The 23548-nt window shown below is 54.8% G+C and overlaps 1 protein-coding gene across 1 annotated transcript in view; it reads right to left on the bottom strand.

Moving 5' to 3' along the window:
- Nucleotides 1-2151: 2151 nt before the first annotated feature.
- RNF19B (ring finger protein 19B) overlaps nucleotides 2152-23548 on the bottom strand; it is a 28274-nt gene continuing 6877 nt past the window's right edge. Inside the window, exons 2-10 of the mRNA XM_080381796.1 lie at nucleotides 13779-14468; nucleotides 8625-8830; nucleotides 6827-6971; nucleotides 6233-6395; nucleotides 5473-5587; nucleotides 4843-4983; nucleotides 4350-4557; nucleotides 3428-3559; nucleotides 2152-2933 (exon numbers count right to left, since the gene is read on the bottom strand). Of these exons, the coding sequence (XP_080237922.1) occupies nucleotides 2459-2933; nucleotides 3428-3559; nucleotides 4350-4557; nucleotides 4843-4983; nucleotides 5473-5587; nucleotides 6233-6395; nucleotides 6827-6971; nucleotides 8625-8830; nucleotides 13779-14350 (2157 nt within the window). The 5' untranslated portion in view covers nucleotides 14351-14468 and the 3' untranslated portion in view covers nucleotides 2152-2458. The remainder of the gene's footprint in view (nucleotides 2934-3427; nucleotides 3560-4349; nucleotides 4558-4842; nucleotides 4984-5472; nucleotides 5588-6232; nucleotides 6396-6826; nucleotides 6972-8624; nucleotides 8831-13778; nucleotides 14469-23548) is intronic.

Genomic DNA, 23548 nt, shown 5'->3' with positions numbered 1-23548 from the left:
CCCCCCGTGCCTCCCTACCCTGCACCCCGTGGTACCAGCAGCGCAGAGATGACGGAGGCAGCGTTGGCGATGACATACTGCAGGGAAATGGCATCCCGGGGGTCAACCACGAAGCGGAGGACAGTGCCGTGGACCAGGGCACCAGCGATGAAGTTGAGGTGCCCGATGATGAGGAGGATGAGGCCAGTTTTCATGAGGACCCTTTGGTGGCTGCTGGGATCGAGGTGGCCTGGGACGGAGGGGGGAGCAGGGCTGGGTAAGGGGGCTGCACGGTGTGGGGTGGCCAGCACCCAGCTGTCCCTCCTGCCCTTGCACCGTGCTTAGCACAGGCTTTGGGGACAGCCCTACGGGACGTGCTCCATGCTGGCAGGGGACAAGGCAGGTGATGTGGTGGCAGCCCACGTAAGCAAACCACCGCTCCGGCCGGCTCTCCTAGGACCAGGGTGGCGGTGTGGGGCCAGCAGCCGTGGGTCCAGGCATCCCTGGTGGGGCTGGGAAGGGCTGGGGCCCCCTGGAGCGATGCAGAAGCTCCGGGGAGAGCAGCTGCCCGCGAACAGCAGCTGGGTATCGGCACCCGACGCTTTGAGGAGTGACAGCAGCAGCAGCGGGGCTGTTCCCCCCCGCAGAACCCACCCCAGGGCCGCTCTCTTCAAGCACCCACCGTCACTCCACTTGAGTGCTCAGCCCTGCTCTGTCCCCAGCCCCGTCCCAGCCCCCCAGCTCCCCTCCCTCCCTGCCTCAGTTTCCCCCGCAGGAGAGGGGAGCCGCACGTAGGGCTGGGACACCCTCCTGTCGCAATCACCGCGCCGGACCCAGACTCACCCACTTGACACATCGTCACTGGGACAGGATCAGGCCCTCAGCACCCCTCGATGCCCCCAGGCCTGCCCTGCCTTCAGCCCCAGATCCATCGGGCTCCCACATGGCTGGGCAGGACCAGAGCTGGGACCAGCTGGGATGAGGACAAGGCCACCGGAGCTGCTTGCGTGCTGCACCCCACTGCTACTTCAATTCCTGTCGGACCAGCTCCCCAGGATGAGCAAAGGGCTAACTCCACCTTCGCCTGCATCTGCCCAGGGGAAGCACAGCCCTGTCCCCACCCCTCGCCCCCCTTGCTGCTGAGCTGGTGGCCATGCCGTGGCACGCTGCGTGGTGCCAACATGCCACGCCACGCTGTCTCATCCCCTCCTCCATCCATCCCGCTGCCTCCACCTCCCCAGCACACTCAGGTCGGTCCAGAAGCCATGGCAGCAGGCTGGGATCCAGCCAGCCAGGTCCAAGGCCACGGGCTGAGGGGGGCTGGGATGGAGCAGCCCCGTGGGGTGGGATGCTGCCGGACCACTGGGCAGAGACCAGCACCATCAGTGCCAGGGATTGACCTGCAGCCAAAGGGAAAAGCAGAGGGCTCAGGGCTGGGGCTGATTTCCCAAGTGGTGGTGACTCAGAGGAGCCGGTTTGGTGGCAATTGCCCTGATGAAGCTTCCAGGGAAGTTATGTGACAGCAAGAGGCTGAGAGGGGCTGGGGACAATGGCTTGCTGAGGCAGCTGTGGGAAGAGCCACCCAGGTCTGCTCACGCTGGGAGTGTTCTGGGGAGCCCTCCCTCACTTGTGGGAGATCCTTGCCAAGCAATGCTCTCTGCAAAGCTCATTGCAGATGTGAGGCAGCAAAAATATTAATTACAGGGACGGCAACGCAGCTCTGGCTCCTGGGACTGGTCTGGGGAAGGGCTTGTTCCAGGCAGAGGCTCAGATACTTGTCCCCAATAGCCTGCCTGAGCCACCAGCCCAGGCCTGGGTCTCCTTAGATCCCTTACACCCAGCAGCGCCAGGAATTCGGCTCAGCACAGCGTTAGTCCCCATCCTTGCCCTCTTTTAACTTGCACACAGCCCTGCTGCACAGGGAGGGGGGGAGACGGGAGACCTCTCCCTTCAACAGCTCCAGGACACAGCAGGTCTGAGCACATGCCCTGTCCCCATCGCCGCCGCAGACAGAACAAGGCTGCCACACCTCACTTCATAGAGGCAGAAGAGGACGTGCCCTCATTTTCCCCATGCCTTTGGCTAGGGCAGTGTTTACAAATCCTTGAGCAAGGGGCAAAGGCAGCCAGAGGATGTCACCGTGCATCTTTGCAAGGATGAGCTGGATGCGAGTCGAATGACAACCAGAGTCTTTATTCAAATAGTCCCTTAGGATGTTTTTGCAGACGTACAGACACACGTACATATTTACACTCTTACACACCTCACAGAGCTTGAACCAATAAATTAAAACAAAAAGAGGGCAGGGGATTTTTTTTTTTTCTTTCCTTTTTCTTTTTTGTCATGTAAGAAACAGTAACTCCCCGAGGCGAGGCTGGGGAGCCAGCTGGAGAATCGCAAACAGAAGCCAACACGGACACAACTCAGCCCCGAAAGATGCAATGACGGTGAGTGTGCTCTTCAGCAGGAGAGGGCCAACTCATACTCTGGCTTCGATGCACTCCAGTTTGACTATTTCATCCAGCCTGCAGCCCTCGGCTTGGGCACAGTGGCTCAGGTGGGCACTTGGGCTCTCGGCACCTCTAGCTTTGGGGGTCTGTGGGCAGGCTGCTGCAGTCTGAGAGTGGGGGGAGTCGCATTCATCCGAGGTAATGTCTGGCACGTCGTCCGACTGACTGTCGGAGCTCTCCAGGTCACTCCGTATGCTCTCAGGCTGGGCCAGGGTGATGTCCCAGGTTTTGCTGGCAATGCAGTCCTTTTGCTCACAGCTTTGGTGTTTGCACATCTGCTCCTGCCCACCATCCTCTTCCTCCTCGTCCTCGTCCTCCTCCTCCTCATTCTCTGCCATTTGGGTATGGACATGCAGAGAGTCCTCTGTACTGCTGCCGCTGGCCAGCTGGTAGTGACTTGGTTTGGCTTCAATGTCCACCTGAATCTCCATGTTATTGCACTCCCTGCAGAAACAAGCACCCTCACGTTACTGGGTACAGCGACTGGGTTCCACCGGGTCACCACCAGGCACCGCATCGCTGTACTGGGAGGATCACGCTTCCTAGACATGAAGAAGATGCTGCTCATCACCCCACAGCATCTGGGAAACAACAGCGCTCGCTGCTCTCCTCCAGCAGCCAAGATCATCCCCAGGCTGTGAGCTGAACTGAACTGGGAAAGCACCAGAGTCCCTGTGAGCAGCCAGGAACAGACCTTGAGGGCCCTGTGCTGCAGATCCCCTCCTCAGCCGCCACACTACACCTGGAGGCTGCTCCCACACTGGCCCCAGTCGTCCTCCTGTGCTAGTAAAAGGACCAACCCGCTTGCCAGCTACAGAACAATGGGCTGGTGCAACCACCACCACCACCCCACCGCCCACAGCAGCACCTCACAGAGCACAGATTTTTTCCGGGACACCCATTACCAACACTCCTCTCACCACTGCAAGTCCTCCTACCTGTCCTGGGGGTTGTAGGAGCTGATGATAGAACCAGCCATGGCTCGAGTGCTGGCGTTGTCACTGATAGCCCCCAAGCTGACTGAGTCTTTGGGGAAAATCTCCTTCTGGACATCTGCCTGAACTTCCAGCCTGCAGGAAAAAAAGAGGATTCCTCAGAAACGCTTTAGATGGTCCCCAAGGGGCACCAACCGGTCACTGTTCGTCACGGGAATGCAAGAGACCCTCTGCGCTGGCACAGCTTGGCATGACAGAGTTTAACCCCAACAGTTCCTCTCATTTAGGCTCATTTCTGGCTCCATTTAGGTAAACCCATTCTGTTTTCCATGACGAAAGCGAAGTTGTGTTTGTATCGATGACTCATGCAATTCCTGCTAAGAACTGATTTTCACGAACCGAGCACACAGCCGTGATTATACACTGGCTGCCATATCAACACGTGTCTCTAATTACCCAGCAAACTGACTCACAGGCAAGCGGAGAGGAAAACTGTGGTGTAACCTCCTGACTTGGAAAGCAGTGACCCTGCTTGCTAGAGGCCACTGGAGAACAGGAAGCATCAAAGCCTCTAGGCTGGGATAAGAGGACTGGAAGGTCTTCAAGCAGGCCACGCAAGCATCTCTGCGCTGTTCCCAATTAACCCGAAGCATCACAGCTCTGCAGTTTTAAGGAGCTCGGTAGGGACAGAAATTTATTTTGTCCTCCTTGCAAGAGCCAGCCTAGCACTGACTCCAGAAGTAGCCTGACCTGCTGGGACTGGTTACTCTCCAACAGACCAAGATGCAAAACCACTAGGACACAACTCCCAGGTCAAAGACGGACCCCTCGCAGTCCTGGAGAGCTCCTCGAACTAAACCTGCTCAACCAACACAAGCCTTGGGAGCCTCCACCTTTTTCTCGCTGTGCCCACGTGTTCAGTTACCTGCTGTACTTCCCCTTGCCTCCCGAGAGGACACCACCGCTCAGGGTGCCACCCGAGAGGGCGGCGAAGCTGGCCGTCTCGCTGTAGTTGCCCTGCATCACGCTGAGCCCATCAGTGGGGCTGCCGCTGGTGCTCAGCACGCTGGTGAGCCCCTCAATGCTGCTTTCGCCGATGCTGGGGTTCTTCAGGGCTCGCCAGGCATCAGCCACTGCAGGGAAGAAGAGCACAGGAACCAGCATCAGCAGACGTTGGGCAGAGCTGGGAGCCAGCCAGCAGGCAGCACGTGCCTCATCGCAGACTGCCTCCCTCCCTCATCCAGGGCAAGGAAAGGATGAGATCCTCCTTCGAGAGCTACACAGCTGATCACCAGGAGACCGAAGCAAATAAACTGCTTCTAAATGCAGGTGTTCAGGTTTGGGAAATGTTAGGACCCCCTACCGTTTCACCACAGGGTCTTGGTCCACCCCCTTCCCTTCAGCAGTTGCCACATTACCTGTGATGGGTCCATCATCTTCATCAAACTCGATTTTCACACCTTTGCCGTTGGCAGTGCTGACTCCACAGCCACCGCCTCGGCACAGTGAGATCGGCACCACGCCGTAGACGTAAGCCAGCATGATGGGGACGCCAATACCTAGGGAGCAGGATGTGCTGAGTTAAGAGGAGGTAAAGGCTGAGCTGCGCTGGGCAGACAGAAAGGACTTTTTGGGGCAGGGACTCTTCCAGTTGCGTTTACGCTGCTTTTAAAGGTCTTAGTTCATAATTTTGCAGACAAGACAGTGGACGAACCCTTTGTTTGTGCCACTGCAGCGCAGGATGAGGGGACCCCAAGAGCGCAGACAGCCTTGGCTGAACCCCCAGGTTCAGCGGCGCCAGGGGACTCCACTACGGGCTGTGGCACAAGGCAAATGGTGCTCCAGACAAGCCCCGTGCTGGCTCCAGGCCAACTCAAGCACATCAGGATGGGCAGCCTGGATGTGAAACGGAGGGTTGTGCCCAGAAAAGCACACAAGCAGCCGCCTGGAAACTGCCCTCTGGGCACCCCCACCTCACAGGGCTGGGCTACCCACTTGTCTCAGTGACTACTGGCCCACCAGAAGGGAAAGGGACTGTGCCCACTTACCAACACTGACAGCAGCGATGACGGGAGAGGCAATGACAGACAAGGTGACCCCACCAGTAATGGCCAAGTTCCTCTTGTGCTTAGAGGTTTTCTTTCCCTCATACCTGCTGTGGATCTGATGGAAGGAGAAGCACTAGGTGAGAACAGAGCCTGGCTGTGAGCAAACACCAGCAGAAGACGTGAATTTGTGATTTTACAGCCTTGTCAGCTGCATTAACCCTTAAGGAACCTCATCTTGACCACAGCTCCTCACAGACCAGATCTAGCAGGTGGGTCTGTGTTTAAGAAAAAGCAGCCACTACAAATACAGTGCTGACATGTCATTTCTTCCCTCTCGACACCTCTTTAGCAGCACAGATGCACCACAGCACCACACAGCTGGGGCAGTCAGCATCCAAACACGAGTGACTTAGGCAAGCCAAAGTGTGACATTTAGGGCCCAGCCACCGTCCCATAGAGCCCATCATCACAGGATGTGTTAAAAAGGGACCAGGCTTCTCCTTGGGTACTCCTGGCTCACGGCAGAGGCACAAGAGCAACGCAAAATACGTTTGAGAGGACTTCAGGCTGAAGTCCTATCAGCCACCACCTTCCCTCTCCCCACACAAAACCCAAAAGATAAGGTTCAGAAGAGACAACTGAATTTTGGTTCCGTGACAAGATCCACCCTTTGTATCAGCTCCAAATTTCTGGTCGGATGCCTCGAGTCCAGAGAACGGCCCACACCCTTCAGCCCCAGCCTGCTGCTCTCCACACTCACCTTCCTCCCAACATACACAGGGATGCCGATGACCATAGCAGGAATGGCAATGCCAGCGATGAGGGAAATGCCTACAGGAGCACCAATCAACGTGCCCAGCTGCCAGAGAATCTTCTTTTTACGACTCCATGGCTTTTTGCCCCAGAATGTACAGCCCGAGGGGCTTAATGGAAGGAAAAAAAAATAAATACTATATTAACACCATAGCAATTCCTAAGTGCTCCCGAGAACGCTAATTTCAACTTTCACATGAACAAAACCCAAAACTTGGGAAGCAGGTAGACAGCAGGAAAAAGGCTTCCCTCTTCACCCCCCCATCAAGATTAATTTGCTCATCAAGGTGATTATCACGCTGCCTGTGTTTAACATGGGAAGAGCTCTCAAATGCAGCTGTTACCAGGAAGAGCTTTTGGAGTGGAAGAGCATCCTCGTACGGTCAAGTGGGAAGAAAGTTGATCTCTTTGGATCAGAAAGAAGAAAATTTTTCGGATTGCTTAGCAAGGCAGGAGGATGAAAGGCCGACCTCCAAACAGCCTGGGAGGAGCGCGTGCCACGCCGGCGGCAGGAAGGCAGGCGTGGCGCTCCCCTCCTCACCTGAGGTAATGCAGATCCGAGATCTCCTTCATGCACAGCCAGCAGAACTCGCAGCCACACACCGCGCAGGTCATGTGGTTACAGCTCCCGTCGTTCATCTTGATGATGTAAGCGCTGCAGCGCGGACACGGCTTGATGTCATCGGCTGCGGGGAGGAAGCACGGCACTGAGTCGGACCTTCTCCCGCGAGTCGTTAGAATCAACGCGGGGGATCTCGTGAGGGATTGAAACCTGCATTTTCTGCGCAGGGAGAACCCCTTTGCTTAGCACAGATGAGGTGGGGATGGTTGCGTCTTTATTGTTGTGTATTATTTATTATCTCCAGAGGGAGAGATCGATGAGACAGATCCCACCAAAAAGGCATTTCCCTGGACAGCAGGGACCTTAACCTAGCCTCGAACGGGATGGTTTCCAGAACGTGCTTAAATGCTGGGAACAAGTCATACCGGCCCTGCGCTAGCCAAGGCAACAGCGTAAGAATGAACCATTACATAAATTGCTCCACTAAGGTGATTCACCGGCCAAAAATGACAGAGCAACTGGGAGAAGGCGGCATCAGAAGAACTCTGAAACTGGCCTTCAAAAGCAGCCGAAAGGCGAAGGGGGTCTGCAGCTGCACACGGGGGGTCTGGTCTAGAGGCTGTCCAGTCCCCAGTTTGCTGCTGGCAGAGCAGGATGAGGGTCCTTCATCCCTTCCTTAACTCAAGTGTCATCTGATCGCGTTATGCAATGGCTGTGCGGTGGTTCAGGGCTTTGCTGGCAGCCTCTGCAACACTCAACAAGATGAAATCCAGCTGCCGGGACCAGCTCGCACCTTATTAATCACTATGTTGAAGCCAGCAAGAACGGGGTGGGGAAAAACCACTGTCTCAAGAATCTTCCTTTCAGTGGCTAAGTGCTAAGCTCTTCCTGGCTGGGATCTCCTTTAAAGGATGAAAAAACCCCTCAAAACCCTCAGAAACTATTTTTTGCTTGCTGGTTTGTACCACAGGCTGTGGCAGGGTCTATGCTGCCCATTATCAGGGCCCTCTAACTGGGGCGTGTTGAACCTCAACACACCACTAAGCCACCTCCGAACCATCCACGACAGCTCCATTCCAAGTAATCATATTAACATTTAAACTCCTGACATAGGGGGAAAAGCAGAGTATTTTGTCTGGGGGGAGGGCGGGACTTTATAAAACGGCCTTACTGCCCACTCCCAGAGGCAATACGGTTATTTTTAACAAACACGAACTCAGTAGACACAGCAGCTCCTACCAGGCAGCGTAGGAGTCTGTGGGTTGACATTTTTTCTGGACCTGACATTATTAACACCTAACAGCGCCCGGAGTGAGGCTCCCCACACTCAGTTAGGCATGAACGTTACTCTTCACTACCACAGCAGGCATATTTGAAGCTGCAAGGGTAAAAAGTACCCATTTGTTCAGGGTTTAGAGCAGCAAGAAGTGAGAACATCCAAGATCAAAAGAGCCACAAGCCTAGCTGGGGCGGATGAGGGGAGCTGCTGTGACGCAGGATGCAAAGCACACCCTCACCTACCGATCTGCTTTGCGTTCTTGGAGGAGCCTGACAGATTTATTCTAAAACACAAGAAGGGGAAATGACTCCGAGTTTCACAGCTGTTCTCACCCCTGGCTGCTGGAGACCCTCAGCTGTGCCACGCAGCGGGGCTCCCCACAGGGCACCCCCGCCCCGCTGCTTTGATGCGAGCGGGTTTTGCACACAGATGGCTTTTGCTCAGCCTCACAAGCGTAACTGCAGCACCGAGTAACCCAAAAACCACGTGAATCCGTACCCGGCCCAGATTCTTGTCCGTAACTGAGACCCGACGTGTGCTTGGTCCGTACTCGGAGCGTCTGCGCTCTTTGCTGGCGGGCCATGTCACAGGTTTGGTTGGGATGCCATATCTGCTTGCAGTGATAGCAGAACTCCGTCTGGCAGCCGTCCCTCTCGCAGGTCAGCTTGGGGCAGCTGGCGCAGCCATAGGCAATAACCGCATAACTGGAGAAGGAAGCCACCAGGTGAATTAGTAAAAGGCAAAGTTCCCAAGCGACAGTCCAGCCAGCCCTTTAATTCAGCTCTGCCCTCCTGCCTCAGCTGCTCTGCTCCGAGCAGCTGATTGAAGAGGTGCTGCAGCAAGCTCGCAGGCAGGCTACGCTGAGTACATGCTTTAACCCCCAACGCTGCCCCGCGGGGCCCGTCGGCCAGCGCAGATGGTCAGCACACCTCTCCCAGCTCATTTCTTTCATCTCGTTTCTGATCGCTGGCTGTACAGCAGCCTGCACGCTAGACAAATTCCTGCTCTCTCCAGTCCTGTGGCTTGCACTGCAGGGCCTGAAATTAAGTAGTGCTAATTGGGTTACTTGGGGCAGATACCTTTTTTATACAGACAGCTTACAACATTGAATTTTCTCCTCAATAACTGCTGGCAGTTCTCACTGTCAGTTCCACAGACCAGATTTGTCTTGCCTGACGCACCCAGCTAACAGCTTGCCGTTTCGGCTGGTTCAGGCTCCTAGGACAGGCTCACGCTGCTCTTCTCAGGCACCTGCAGCTAAACACACACACCCCAGCTCCTCAGAACAGCCATATGGGTGGATGCTATACAGCCTGGAGGAGTCTAGGAAAGCTGAGGCTGTCCTGGGCACTTCTATCAACTGAATGAGTCTAAAAAAGCAAAAGAGCAGGGGTTTCTGTGGGTAGCTATCTCAAGAAGCAAGCTCTTGTTGATCTCCACAGAATTTCCTTTTTTAAAGGACAGTGAAGAGCAACGCTGCCTTCGGAGTGAGCTTGAGTGAAACCACCTGAATGCGCAAGGGAGGGGTGCCAGGTTCAACCAGCTCGCTTCCTCCGACAGCGGCGTGATGCTCCCCGAAGGAAGCGTGCTGCACACACAGAAGCCTAAGCAGCACCACCACGCACCACTACAGGAAAGCTGACTTACAGTCACCTAGGATGAGCTCGTTTCCACTGGCAGGGGCTGAACCGAGCAATTCCAGAAGTGCCTTCCAGTTCTGCGACACCAGTACAGCAAAGGGTATTTTTGTTGCTCATCCTCAGTATTTTTGTTAGCGGTCAAAGGAGAATAACTCCTATTTAAGGTTTTATATTTAGAGCTTGTGTAGCTCAAGTTGTATTGCCTCTTCTCAGAGGCAGCAGCGTGAGAACCGCTGAATGTGTCATACCACAATGATTCATATCCCGTGGGAGTTTGTGCGACTTCATCTGCCAGGGTACGACACAATCACCAAAGAAACAACATCTCCACGCTGAGCACAGGGCTGGGAGGCACGACCATAGGGTGCCCGTGTGCATCAACAGCTGCGCGCTCCTGCATGTGAAGCCAGTACTGGAGAAGAGTCACGATACAGACAGCCTGGGGGTTTGGAAGGGACAAACTTGACCCACAGGGACTCCTTGTCTAGGGAAGATCCCACCAAGCATCCTCACCCTGTCACTAATATACAGCCAGGGACCTACCCTCAGAGAAAGAAAAAAAAAAAAAAAAAAAAAAAAAAAAGGGCTATCTGACCAGCTGTGTTATGACACATTGCTATTTCAAATCATAACAGTGGGCTAGGAAAACTCAGTGTAAGCAACCCCACGCTCCAAATTAACCCCTCACTGGAAAGGTAAGGTTTTTCTAAACGCTCGAGCAAATCCTACCAGAAATTACAATCATCGCCTTTTATATGTTATTCCTAGAGAAATGACAAACGTCACAAACAAGCCCGCAGCTGTAGGGAAACAAACTACACGGCTGTTTGTTAGGGAAAGAAATAACACACCTCCACATTCAAGGTCAGCTAGAAAGAGGCTCTTGAAGCAACGTGCCCAGGATTAGCCACAGCAGGATGCGGGCGGCCAACGCGTGCCCTCTCCACACCTGACCTCTGGCACATCGCTGCCTTCAACTGCCACTTCCAGGCTCAACCCCAGCAGCCAAAAAGGGAAACTGACTTTTCCCCACACAGCGATGACAGCAACCGTCTTCCCAAGATCCCAGGAATCGCACAACTCCGCTTCCAGCCCACTCCTTGGATGGCCACGAGTTGCCTCCGTCCCTCCTCCTGCTGCTCTGTGGGAGCCTGAGCCTCACCAGTTGCCTCCAGCCTCATTCACCGAGCTCAGCCCACACAGCTCCGTTTCTTTAAAGATTCTGTTATTCTCCCAAGCTCCTAGGAGAGATGTAGTGTGACAAACACTAGACAGCGATACCACCCGATTGTAGCACGGAAACAAATAAAAAAGCTGCAAACATAGAAAATGATTTGTATTGCGACTGATGGCGCATCAATTGACCAGCGCTTCCATGGCAACATGCACCGGTGTCATGTTGGTCCTCCTCCTCCCCAGCAGCACAGCCAGGCTCTTTCATTTACAAAGACTGCGGTAGGCGTGGAAGGCATAGGATGCTGTGTGCCACATGCCTGGGGTTTTGTCCACCATGGCCCAGCAGCCCCTGGATGTCATCACCTTGGCCGTAGGTGACACCCAGTGCCACGCATCGCTGTGCCCCCTGTCCTACTCTCCCGCTCTGGCTCCGTACACCGCCACTACTACAGTGGGAAAGCCGGTTGTAAATAATTCATACTGTGACTTTACATAAGCACAGCGACACAAGCTCGCTGGGAAGAATGAATAGGGTGATTAATTCCTCTCCCTGCCCGAGGGCTGATTCCAGCAGCCTTTGTTTGAGCACTACAGACACACCAGCAGCACTGGTCCACCAGAGATGCCCGGTCTCCAGCAGCCCCAGGGGTTGCTTCTTGCTTCTGCTGGGCAGCTCAGAGGATGCCCGAGCACATCCCCTGGCTCACGCTGCTAACCAGGCAGGAGGGTTTTGCTAGCACGAAGGGCTGTGCGTTGCACCAGTCTGCCCAAACCCCCCTCAAGCAACAGTCGGAACAGACTCAGGCTGGGTTACTGTCAAAGAGTCAACAACCTCTGGGCTGTGCTGGGGCCTCCTCCTTCCAACCAGACAGCCTGGGCGATGTCTGTTGCATTTACACCTTATCCTGGGCACAGATAAATATCATAGCAGCCAAAAAGCTGAGACTCAGTAAGCAGGAACCGGATTTTCTCTAGCCGGTTAGCACTGACAACAGGGGCATTCCCTCTGGTATTGCTCTTCGAGCTGCATAACCTGCTCTATCTCCCTGATCTTATCCCCAGCACTACTGAAATATCAAGATCTAGCAGTTAATTTTGCTTTGGAAAGGTGCAAAGCTGTTGTTCGCAATTAAGTCGCCCTCTGAAGAAACAAGCCCTTATCCAGAGGTGAAATGGGTAACCTGAGCCAGGTTAACCGATTTGCATAGGAAGGCTATTACAATGCTCTGATTAAATCTTCACAACCCTCCCACCAGGCTTTCCATTCTGACTACTAGGTCAGACTTTCCTTTCATGTTCTTGCTACCCACAATCGCAATCCAAGCCGAGTTCTAGCTAAACTTCGTAGCACTTCTCTAAGTTTCCCGAACAAAGCCCTTTTCCAGGCAGCTTTGGCTCATGCTCAAACAGAAACCTAACAGAGTTCATTTGAAAGAAAAGAGAAGAGAAAATGAAAGCAACACACACATAACTATAAAGTCATCAGGCTTGGCTGACTTCTGGACAGACATTTCCTCACTTAGGCAATGGATGAGTCAACATCACTCCTCTGTGCCATGCATACACATCCTCACTGGGAAAAAGTGACCATTTTCGGGTCCTTCATCCCTACTGTGGAAGCTGCAGGGTGTCCCTGTGCACTGTCCCCACGCTCGCAGCAATACCCGCAGCCGGGAAACTCCACGCTTCCCATTTGTGTGGGAAAAAAAAGCTTTAAATTAGGGAAATGATGGCTCAGCTAAAACCCCCTTCAAGTCCTATCACTCATACCCGATTTGCCTGTATTTCCACAGTCCCCAAGGTCAAATCCTGATGCTCTAGCAAGGCAGCAGAGACAGAGTGTCATTTTGGTGCCCATGTACTGTGCTGAAGAGACTGCTGACAAGCAAGCAAAGAACACCTGCAATGAGGGCTCTTCACGGCACTCGGCAGGACCAGAAGTGTCTATCAGCAGCAGCACCCCACCAGGGGTGAGCCACCCTTCCCTGCGCTGTCCTGGGATGGGCAGCACCCCAGCAGGACAGCGGGTCCCAGGACCATCCCAGCTGGGATGCCATACCCAGAACCTGCTGGGGAAAGGCAGTATCCCCCTGGGACAGTGGGTCCCACCTCACCCAGCTGTCCCAGGACCTGCTGGGGATGAGCAGCACTCCACCAGGGTGTGGGCTGCCCTTCCCCAAACAGTCCCAGGATGGATGGATGGGGCAGCACCTTATGGGGACAGCAGGTCCCCCCTCCCCAGGCTGTCTCAGTATGGAGGGGGCAGCACCCTATGGGGACAGAGAGCTCCCCCTCCCCCGGCTGTCCCAGGATGGGGGGCAGCACCCTATGGGGACAGAGAGCTCCCCCTCCCCCGGCTGTCCCAGGATGGGGGGCAGCACTCTATGGGGACAACACCCTATGGGGACAGAGAGCTCCCCCTCCCCAGGCTGTCCCAGGACGGGGGACAGCACCTTATGGCGACAGCAGGTCCCCCCTCCCCAGGCTGTCTCAGTATGGAGAGGGCAGCACCCTATGAGGACAGAGGGCTCCCCCTCCCCAGGCTGTCCCAGGATAGTGTGGCAGCACCCTATGGGGACAGCACCCTATGGGACAAAGGGTCCCCCCTCCCCCAGCTGTCCCAGGACAGGGGACAGCACCTTATGGGGACAGCAGGTCCCCCCTCCCCAGGCTGTCTCAGTATGGAGAGGGCAGCACCCTATGGGGACAGAGGGCTCCCCCTCCCCAGGCTGTCCCAGGATGGGGGGCAGCACCCTATGGGGACAGCACCCTATGGGACAGAGGGTCCCCCCTCCCCCGGCTGTCCCAGGATGGGGGGCAGCACCCCCGGACTCACCCGCAGTCGGGGGCCGGGCACCAGCGGCAGTCGGGGTCGGCGGCCAGGCAGCGGCGCAGCATGAACTCCTCGTACTTGGCCACCAGGTGCGGGGAGTCGCGGAGCAGGCGGCGGATGTCGGCGGGGTTGAGGCGCTCGCTGCACTCGGGGCAGCAGATGTTGACGCGGGACTCGGTGATCTCGATGCGCAGGTACTGCCGCAGGCAGGCCCCGCACGACCGGTGCGGGCACGACAGCAGCCGCGGGGCGTTCTCCGCCGGCTGCCGCACCAGGCACAGCGGGCACTCCAGCTCCTCTTCGCCGCCGCCCTCCGGGACCACCGGGGCTTCCTCGGGGGGCGGCGGCGGGGGCGGCGGCGGCGGTGGGGCCGGCGGGGCAGCGGGGGGCGGCGGCGGGGCGGCGGGGGGCGGCTCGGCCTTGGTGCGGCGGCGGCCGCCGGCGGCGGAGGCGGCGGCGGCGGAGAAGACGCTCTGGAAGGAGAGGCGGCGGCGGCGGCCGGGCTTCGGGCACTTGGCGGCGGCCGAGTGGATGGAGGAGGAGCGCGGCGACTCAGAGTCCCGCTCGGAGCCCATGGCGGCGGCCGGGCGGCGGTGTCCGCCGGCGGTGGGAGTCCGGGTGTGGCGGCGGCGCCAGGCGAGGGTCGTTCCGCAGGACGAGGGGCAGCTCCGGGCGCAGCGTCCCACCGCCCCGCTGCAACGACAGCGGCGCCGGAGCTGAGTGAGTGCGGCACCGCGCCCGCCCCGCCCACTGCGCAGCCGCCCCGCCCCGCCCCGCCCCGCCCCGCCCCGGGCGCGGCCGCCCGCCCCGCCATTTTGGTTGCGGGCAGCGCCCACGGGGAGGCCCGCGGCGTAGCGGCTCCCCTCAGCGCCCCGGCCTCCCTCGGCACCCGGCCGCCCGTCCTGGGCGCTGGCGGGGCCCCGTGGCCTGGAGCACCACTACTTGGCCTGGCGTAGGCCACGGCGGCCTGCAGGCCTCACCCAGCCCCAGGCATCCCCCGGCCCAGGTGGGTGTGAGGGAGCCGGAGGATGAGTGTGGGGTGTTCCCTGGGGCGGTTCGCTTTGTAACGTGTCTCTTGTTGGAGAAGGGGAGTCTATAACCACAGGAGTCCCCTCTAAATCTAAATCCATTCATCCCACCAGGGGACCTTGTTCCTCTGTGATATTTGTGAAGCGTCGAGTGGAGATTTACCCACTGAGGAACTCTTCCTAACTGCAGGGTTTAGCCTCTCGTGCAGAGACACTGAAACAACAACCCACATCGCGTAAAAGCCTCTGTTTCCTTCCAGGGTTCCCCCATGCCCATGGGGGCTGCCAAGCTCGCCTCCTGTTCAAAGGCAGATCAGCTAATGGGAAGGACGCTGCCTCTTATTTTGCAGGGGAGGCGAAGCAGAAAGATCTGCTGTGGCTGTGGAGTGCGTGTTAAATTGGCACAGAAGGGGCTGCTTTCCCTGTAGACTGTCAGCTCCTGACTGGACAGACTGTAGTTATTCATGTGACAAGTGTGGCTTCATCACTGCCTTCCAGCCATCATCATTCCTGAAATCATTCCTCTCAGCAAAGCCTATTTGCATAGTTATTACCAGGCTCCTTCCTGGCTGCAGAGGCCCTGTTCGGTACCTCTGGGATGGAGAATGGGATTTAGCGAACCGAACCCAGGCTGACAGTCAGAAGCACCTGCATTTCAGTGCTTGCGCTGCCTGACTTGCTGTAGGCAAAGACCCCGTGCCTGTCTATACAGCAGCGATAATGATGCCGCTTCCCTGCTTGATGGATGGATGAATGAAGGCACAGAGGGAGTGAATCACCTGCACAAAAGCATACAAATGAAGCTTCCGCCTCTCCTAATACCCTTCAGCTCTCTTGTTACCTTCCTTGTGCTTTTCTTCATTAATTCTGTGCCTGCCATATACCCTCACTCAGTGCTTATCTTGAGATACCTGCTGCACCCAAGTCCTTCCCTAGAGCTTATATTTCCCAGATATTTTCCAGCTATCCCTCATCTCAGCTGTGCTCTGGCATTCCTGCCACAATACAAATGGCTTTGGCCCAGCTGGCAGTTTTGGACCACACTTAGGATTGGCCTTGGAGTGTTAAATTCCTGCCTGGGATATCAAGAACCCTGTTATTAGCAAGCTAATTTAGCAAGGGAGCCAAACATCTCTCCTCCAAGAGAGGCAGGGGTGCTACAAGGGTGTCTGCGGAGCGTGTTGCCCCTGAGCAGTGTGAGCTGCTGAGCTCCAGTCCCTGGCAGGTCATGGGCAGGCATGAAGAAGCTTAGCATTTTTCTGACAGTTGTGATGTGGCGCTCCTGGAGTGACAGGATCCTCTCCCTATTTCAGTGGTGGGAAAAGAAGGCCAGAGAAAGGGAGGAGGGATGTTGCGCTGGTGTAAAACAAGATTATATTGAAATTTGCCATTCCCGTCTGAGATGAGCCAGGTATGAGGCATCTCTAAATGGCTGTCGCTACCCATCTGTAGCAGAGACTGTCTTGGTTTGATGATTTCACTAGAAAAATCACACTACTGACTGAAATAGAGAAACCTGAACAGGACTCGTGTGTGGGACGGATCTCCCAGACAGCGCTCTGACAGCTCAGCCCTACGTCCTTTGCAGCGCAAGAGCACAGACTGTAACTAATTGTGGGAAGGTTTCATCTCAAAAGCTAATGTGAGACAGGCCTGAATTACCAGTAGTGCAGACACAAACAGAGAGACAGAGAGCAAAACCATCTGGAGTCCCTGGGAAAGGCATCAGCTCGCGATGCGCTGATGGGGCAGAAATGACTCTTCATTCCTTTATATGAGGAATGCGACAAACAGGGCTGGGGGAGGCCAGGGTAAATTCAAGGGACTCGTGCTGCCATCAGAGTCATCTCCCCGGCTCCCGAGCTGCACAGACCTCTTGCCAGTCTTTGTATGTTTGAGGGAATTCGGTGCTTTTACAGAGCTCAGAGATACAGACTTCTAACTGTCCTGACCTTGCTGTGGTCCAGACATACCATCTACTTGAAAACAAGTTCTCTCCATGGCTGAGGTGTTTCTTCGTGGCAAGTTTCCGTAGCCCTTGCCAGGAGCAGAGGCTCCCGTTCAGCATGTTCCTGACTAGGGAGCAGTTTGAACCTGGTAGTTTGTTTTGATTCAAATTGAAAAAAGAGACCAACCCAGCCAGGAGCTGGGGCTGGGAAGGAGAGGGCACGGAAGCAGGCTGCCAGGGAGGGGAGGAAAGAAGCTGATTGGAAAGTCACCGGATTGGGAATGAGATCAGCTCAGCCCCTCCCTAGGGCTGCAGGGAAATGGTCACCAGTTTGACCGTTTGTTTAACTGAGGGATATTTGAAAAGATAAATAAAAATTAAAATAAAATAGAAGGGAGGGGTGGGGCGAGGTGGGAGGGATTCAAATGCTTCAGTGAACCGCTTCACAAATTCCAGCTCCAATAGGCAAATTTGCTCTTGCTTACACTGGCAGAAAGCTAGAAGACTGCTGACTTCCAACCCCGCTGCTTAAATCAGGGCAGGATTTGGCACAGGCGACTTTTAAAGCCACCTGAACATGCTGTATCTCCCAGGAAAGCTTCCAGCAGCAGTGCAGGGCGTGCTTTGTCCAGGCACCAGCTGGAGCCAACCTGCACTGCCCAGTGCTGTTCCCAGTCTGGATGGACCAGCTAGGGAGGCTGGGCTGGGCTGAACCCACTTTTGAGAGGCACAATACTGCTTTCCAAAGAAATAGCCCAGCCACCCACGCCCCAAAACCCCCTGCAAAGCAGAGTGACAGCTCTGTCACTGGCATAAAGGAGGAAGATGCCTCTGGTGATGTAATGAAAATTCCCCTTCGTAATTCAGAGAGTGAAAGCAGAGGCTGGCTGTGGGGAAGGGATTGCGAAACTCGGCTCTCAGACTGGGAGGATTTGCATGGAGGGACTGGTGTGTGCCACGGCTGGGAATATTGCTGCGGTGGGGTGCTGGCGGGCAGGCCCACTGGCTTTGGTTTGCAGCCGATAAATTAGAAACTCCAGCTCCTGCCACGTCCCCTTTGCTCACCACCCCCTTTCCTGGTTAGCCAGATGTCACAGGTATGGTAATAACTGCCTGTTGCTCTCATCCCTGGCCTGCAGGACACAGGGGGATGTTGAAACGGCTATTTTGGGACACGGGAAGATTCAGTCTGCCTGAAACCTCCAGGTCATTCTGACCCTGAGGTGTGAACCGCTCCCTGGAAGAGACTTTTCTCTAGAAGTGCGTGGGTCTTCTTGGGGTTTCTCCCTCTTTAACCAGGAAGGGATGGGTGCTTATTTGTGGGTGACAGGCTGTGTTGCAGAGCAGATTGAGTTTAGAGAAAATCCAGCTCATGTTACTTCTTTGTGAAATAGCCACAGACATGATGAAATGGGGGAAGGAGGGGAACAGCTTTATACCGGGAATTCTTCCTTATTGCCAGACAGGGGCACTCTGGAATGACTCAGCTCTGGCCACGCTGGGCAGGTTGAGACCTTTGGCCCTGCTCAGGTGGGATAGCCAGGGCTGTCAAAGGGATCCAGAGGCGTCAGGATTCACCAGTGCCAAGATGCAGGTTACAGCTCTAAGGGTCTCTCTCCTGTGGACCCACCACAGGGCACAGCCAAGCGCATGCTGTGACACTTTGCAGACAAACCTGAGAGGCTGCTGTACTCGCAGATCTAGATGAAGACGAGAGGGACAGACAAATCCAAGTAGCACAAAGGTAGTTTTAAACCTCTCAGAGGTGCAGTGTGGGCTCTCATCCCAGCTCCCTGCCCTGAAGAGTCGTGCCAGGAGCATGTGGGCTTCCCTCAGTCCTCTTGGGGCCCCTTGGTGTGCAGAGCAGGGATGGCAGTCTTGGTCTGTTGGAGGGCTTTGACGAAGCGTAACTCTGAGAGCTTTGAGATCGGTAGCGAGGGATGCTTTGCATTCACGAGGTAGCAGCTGTGTATTCAAGAACTGAAGCTCATTGGGGTCATTTTCTGCCAGGGCCCTGGGGAAACACTGGTTTGTAATGACATGCACTCTGATCATTTCTCAGATGGAGATGTCATTAACGGCCATTTATGTCTCTCCAGGGAAGACACCAGTGGCTGGGGAGGGCTCTCCCCAGTGTGCAAATCTGCACACACTTTCTGGGTTGATCTAGTTAGTTCATGTTCTGTTTGCCTCTCGTGGTCCCCTGAGATGTGTTCAGGAAAGGAAGAGATGATTCTGCTTGACTCTTTTTCTCTGCTAGACTTAACAAGGATTGACATTCTTTTAAATGAAGAGGAAAAGGCAGGAGATGCGAACCCTAGGATCACAAATTCAAGGCTCTTCCAAGAGGATTTGTTCTGGTTTAGTCTGTGGTTACACCTCCTCTCCCCTCCATCTCCCCATCCCACTCTGCTCCCTCCTAACACCCACACGCACAGCACAGCAATCTTCCACTCCCTGCTGTGACTTTCCGGGGAAGATGCTGTCATGTGAAATACTGGGAGAGAGTTACCACATGGTAACTCTGAAAGCGTCGCATGTCCCTTGCAGAACAGGCCTGCAAACAGAGGAATGCTGTGCTTCCCCTCCTCAAAATCCTGAATACTCTCAGGGATGGAGGTGGGGGTAGCAGGGAATCGTCTTGTAAGCTTGGGAGCCGCCTACACACATGGCAAGTCTTGTCAGCAGCTGATAAAAGAGGTGGGAGGTGGGGAAATTTTGAGGGGGAAGAACTTGGAGGCTTGCATGCCCATGTAGCTCACCATTCTGTCTCCTCCAGGGCTCAGCCAGCCAGGATGGCTACGGGCTTAGCCCTGTCACTGAGATGTGCATCGAAAGGAGACCCCGAACAGGGACTCGGAGATAACCACTGTCTACTTCAGCAATGACATAAAGGTAAGGAGCATTAAGCAATTACTTTTAATAGTAATCTGACATGCTTTTCCCTTCTACAAAAGAAGCATTTCCTTCTGTAATAAAAGCACAGGCTGTTCTGATTTCTTTGTACACCTGCTGTCCCGCACACTCATTGTATGGCTTTGGGGACAGAAATAACAATGATCCCTGCTCCTGATTCACTTTTACTGGTGACCTGCTATCCTTAATGACAGGGGATTTGTAACTGAGAAGGTTTAGCACAGTAGGGTGCTGCCATCAGGAAAGTGTTGGTCTGATCCCTACAGTACGAGAAAGCAGCCAGACTCCCTCCTCACCCGAGCTGTTAAACAGACAATTATGTGTTTGCTGTTGGCATAAACACAGGCAAATTAGTCACTGGAGAAAACCCCAGTGCCTGTGACAGCTGGTTGTGGCTAGAAGAAGGTGGGGGTGACAAACACCTCTGCCAGCAGCAGGCAGCTCCCTGTCCTGGCCACACTGTGCTGGGGTGGCCAGGCACTCAGTGGGGAGAGCCAGGTGCCACCAGCAAGAGGCATGAAGATGGCATGGCAGGGCAGGAACCTAGCACTGGCTCTGGGGGCTCTCCTGTCTCCCTGGTGACAGCTGGTTTTGGGGATGCTCAGCATCTTGCAGGACGTGAGCAAACGTGGCCGCAACAGAGGCAGCAAGGATCAAGGTGAAATCTTCAGGAGGACCATTTGTGGAGGACCGAGGAAGGGTTTGTTCTGCCCTCAAGAGAGCAGATGCAGAGGAGCTAGAGCACTGGCACGGGGCTCGATTTCTGCAAGGAGAACAGAGTGAGGCACTGGCCTGGTTTCCAGGAAAGGGAACAGTGTGTCACAGAGGAGGCATTGAAAAGACCTGAGGCTTCTGCCTCAGCTTTCTGTCTTACTCCTGCAGACACGTGGCTGCTTGGGAGTTCAAAAGGCTGAACTGGAGGCTGTCCTGCAGCTGGCGCAGGACAGGAAGCTGTGGGCTTCTCCTGCAGAGCCGTTGCTGGCGCAGAGACCACAAACAGTGTCCCTGTCTCTGTTGAGGATCCCTGCATGGTTCAGCATCTTTCTCCCTACAGCACTGACCTTTGGGTGGGAGTGTGGGAACCGGAGCTGGATGGGAAGGCTTGGTACAAGGCATTAGCTCTAGTGCCCAGGCCCCCAGAGAGGCACTGGCAGCCCTTCAGCAGCATCTCAAAACCTCACAGCATCTCTGACATCCTTTCCAGCTGGTGCCTCCTACAAATACAGGTAGGGCTGGGCACACCACATGTTTCCTCCACCCGACCCACCCATTTCCTATTTTCTGCAGACATGACAACTAGTGAGTTAATCCTGCAGGCCATAAACTAAGCTGTATTAGCAGACACCATCTGTCCTTTTTCATTTGCTGATGCACGACCTATTTTGCTGTGTAGTGGAGCAGGCGCTGCAGTTTCGGGGCTTGCCTGTTTCAGTGTCCCTGTTGCCAGGCTATAATCCACTGCTCGCAGTGACCTGCTAATGGGAGAAGGCTCCAGTGAATTGAGTACCAGAGGGACCTGCCTGTTGTGGGCAAGTGGTGGCTGAAGCCTGTCCCTATGGCTGCTTGGCCTCAAAGGAGGTTTGAGCCTTGATCCCACAAAGCACCAGTTAACAACTGGGAAGAGAAAAGTCTCAGCAGAACTTTCAAGGACAAGAGCGTCACTGGACACGGTGAAATAAGACCCTTTTAGAGCTGCCACCCAACCCTCACAGCCCTGCGCTGGGGCTGGGGACAGTATAAGCTAAATAAGAAAAGTCCTTTCAGGACTGTTTTCATCTTGGCAGGGGAAGAGACATATCCACACTCCCTCAGTCTCTCACAGAGAGATCTGAACATCTCAGGTCACTTCAGGAGCAGTTGGGAGAATATTAGCATGGAGCTCAAACCCTACCATCTGCTCCTGAGGACACAGATGTGGTATTTCTTTCTCCTGAGTAACAACTCTGCACTTCTTTGTCTCAGAGGCAAAGTTTCCAAAACACATACCACCTCAGCACCTCCAGAAGTGCTGTAACACAGAGATTGCTCTCATACCAAAGTGGGGTTCATGGGAACAGGCCATGTGGTTGCTCTGGCCTGGGGTAATTCCTGTGCTTTACAGAAACTGAGCAATGGGAATGACAACAAGACGGGGAAAGACAGGAAGAGAATTCTTTCTTTATCCCTCTAAGGGGATCTAGTCATGTCTTGGAGCGGTCTGCTGACCCTTGTCTGGGTACAGAAGTACAGACATTATTAAAGGCCATAAAACCATCAGGATATTTCCAAACCAGTTATCATATTTCACTTAACCAACTTGCAAAGTAATTTCAAAGGTTAGCCCCTTGCTGCATGAAGCCACATTTCCTCCTGAATTTGCCAACTTTTTATTTAACTCAGAGCTGGTGGCAGAAATTTTCCCTGAGCTCTGAAATAAAAACCAAGGAAATTCTGTCATGTGCCGTTAGGAGGGAGGGAGGGAGCTGAGCACAGGGAGCTTGGTGCTAACACACTCATCTGTTATTTCAGAACCACAGCGGCCGCTGCTCACCGACCTGTGCCTGGGGTCCCAAAAGCAGCTGCGGAGTTTTCAGCTTCCTGCCTCATCACACAACAAAAGTGGAAGAGATAGTGAAGGGAGTTACTCAGACTGACCTTGGCATTAGCCAGACAACTTCTTCCTGAGTTAGCTCAGTTGTGCCATTTGGGCTTTCCAAGGAACTCATCCTGCTGGGGTAGGATGTGGCCTGAATCCACCCACTTCTGTGCCATCAGTATCCTCTGAGTAGCCAACACTGGCTGCTGCAAGGACAGGGCAAGTAAGCTGGCGTGGAGTTGTTTCCCTTTCCTGCTAGTTTGGCTATTTTCTCTTAGAAATTGGCTTAAGCTCCGAACCCCAGGGTTTCCTACCCTACTGCAACTAAAATCAGTGGTAACTTCTGCACAGCCTCACTGCCTATAGAGATGCTTGACCCCTTTGCAAATCTTGTTAAGCTTTGGACGACACCCACAGCTTCCAGTACCAATAAACCCTGCTGTCTCCTTCCCGTCTTCGCTAAGCTTTGCCCGGTGTTCCCTTGTCCATGCTGTTGGACACTCACTTGGCCTCTCCATCAGATGTGACAAGAAACGAGTTTCCTGCAAGATGCTGTGATGTCCCTACCACTCTCCTGCGAGGTGTGATCGCCACCCTGCACTGTGGGGAGAGGGGACGGTAGCTGGTGTCGCGGTCTCTGTGCTAGGAACAAGGCTTACTTGCAGACTGACAGCTTGGGGTATAAACCCCCACAGCAGGACTGGTCCCAGCGTTTCTTATTTCTTTCTTTGTGCTTTAGGAAGAGAATTGACTCAAGAATTGTATTGATCTGAGGCAAGAAACAAACATCCGCCCCTTCACAGGCCACAACCATGGGCCTCTCCTGTGCATTGTGTGAGGAGTGGAGCAGGGAAGGGCAGTGCTTCGCCAAGACTAGAACGTACCCAGATCTGACTACTGTCAGGAGGTGGGAAGAGGAAGAAACAGCCCATGCAGCCAGCCCTGGAAAGGGCAGTTCCTGCTAAGAACTGGCTAGGGAACATTCCCATTTTCATAACTAGCAACAGCTGTCAAAAGGGGAAAGAGGAGTGATTCTGCACCCTGCCAGCAGCACCTCCCGTCTGCAGCCGGGATGGGAGAGCAGCAGAGTACTCCCAGCACAGCCCTCTGGCCCCGCAGCAAGGAAAACGTGTGTCATTTTCCAGAGGGCTGAGCCAGCACTAACCAGGTGGGAAACATATGAGTGTCTCACTTTGAAAATCAGCTTGATCAGGGTTCCCTTGTCTCAGATATTTCCCCAGCCTGACCCTTGGTGGCCAAGCCCCTGCCCTCAGCCTTGTTCAGCCCAGGGCTGCTCCCCCAGCGC

The sequence above is a fragment of the Falco punctatus genome, assembly GCF_963210335.1.
Source record: "Falco punctatus genome assembly, chromosome: 3".
In the NCBI taxonomy this organism is placed as follows: Eukaryota; Metazoa; Chordata; class Aves; order Falconiformes; family Falconidae; genus Falco; species Falco punctatus.
Note: the sequence above shows the minus strand (reverse complement) of the source record. Positions and strands in the feature narration are given on the sequence as shown.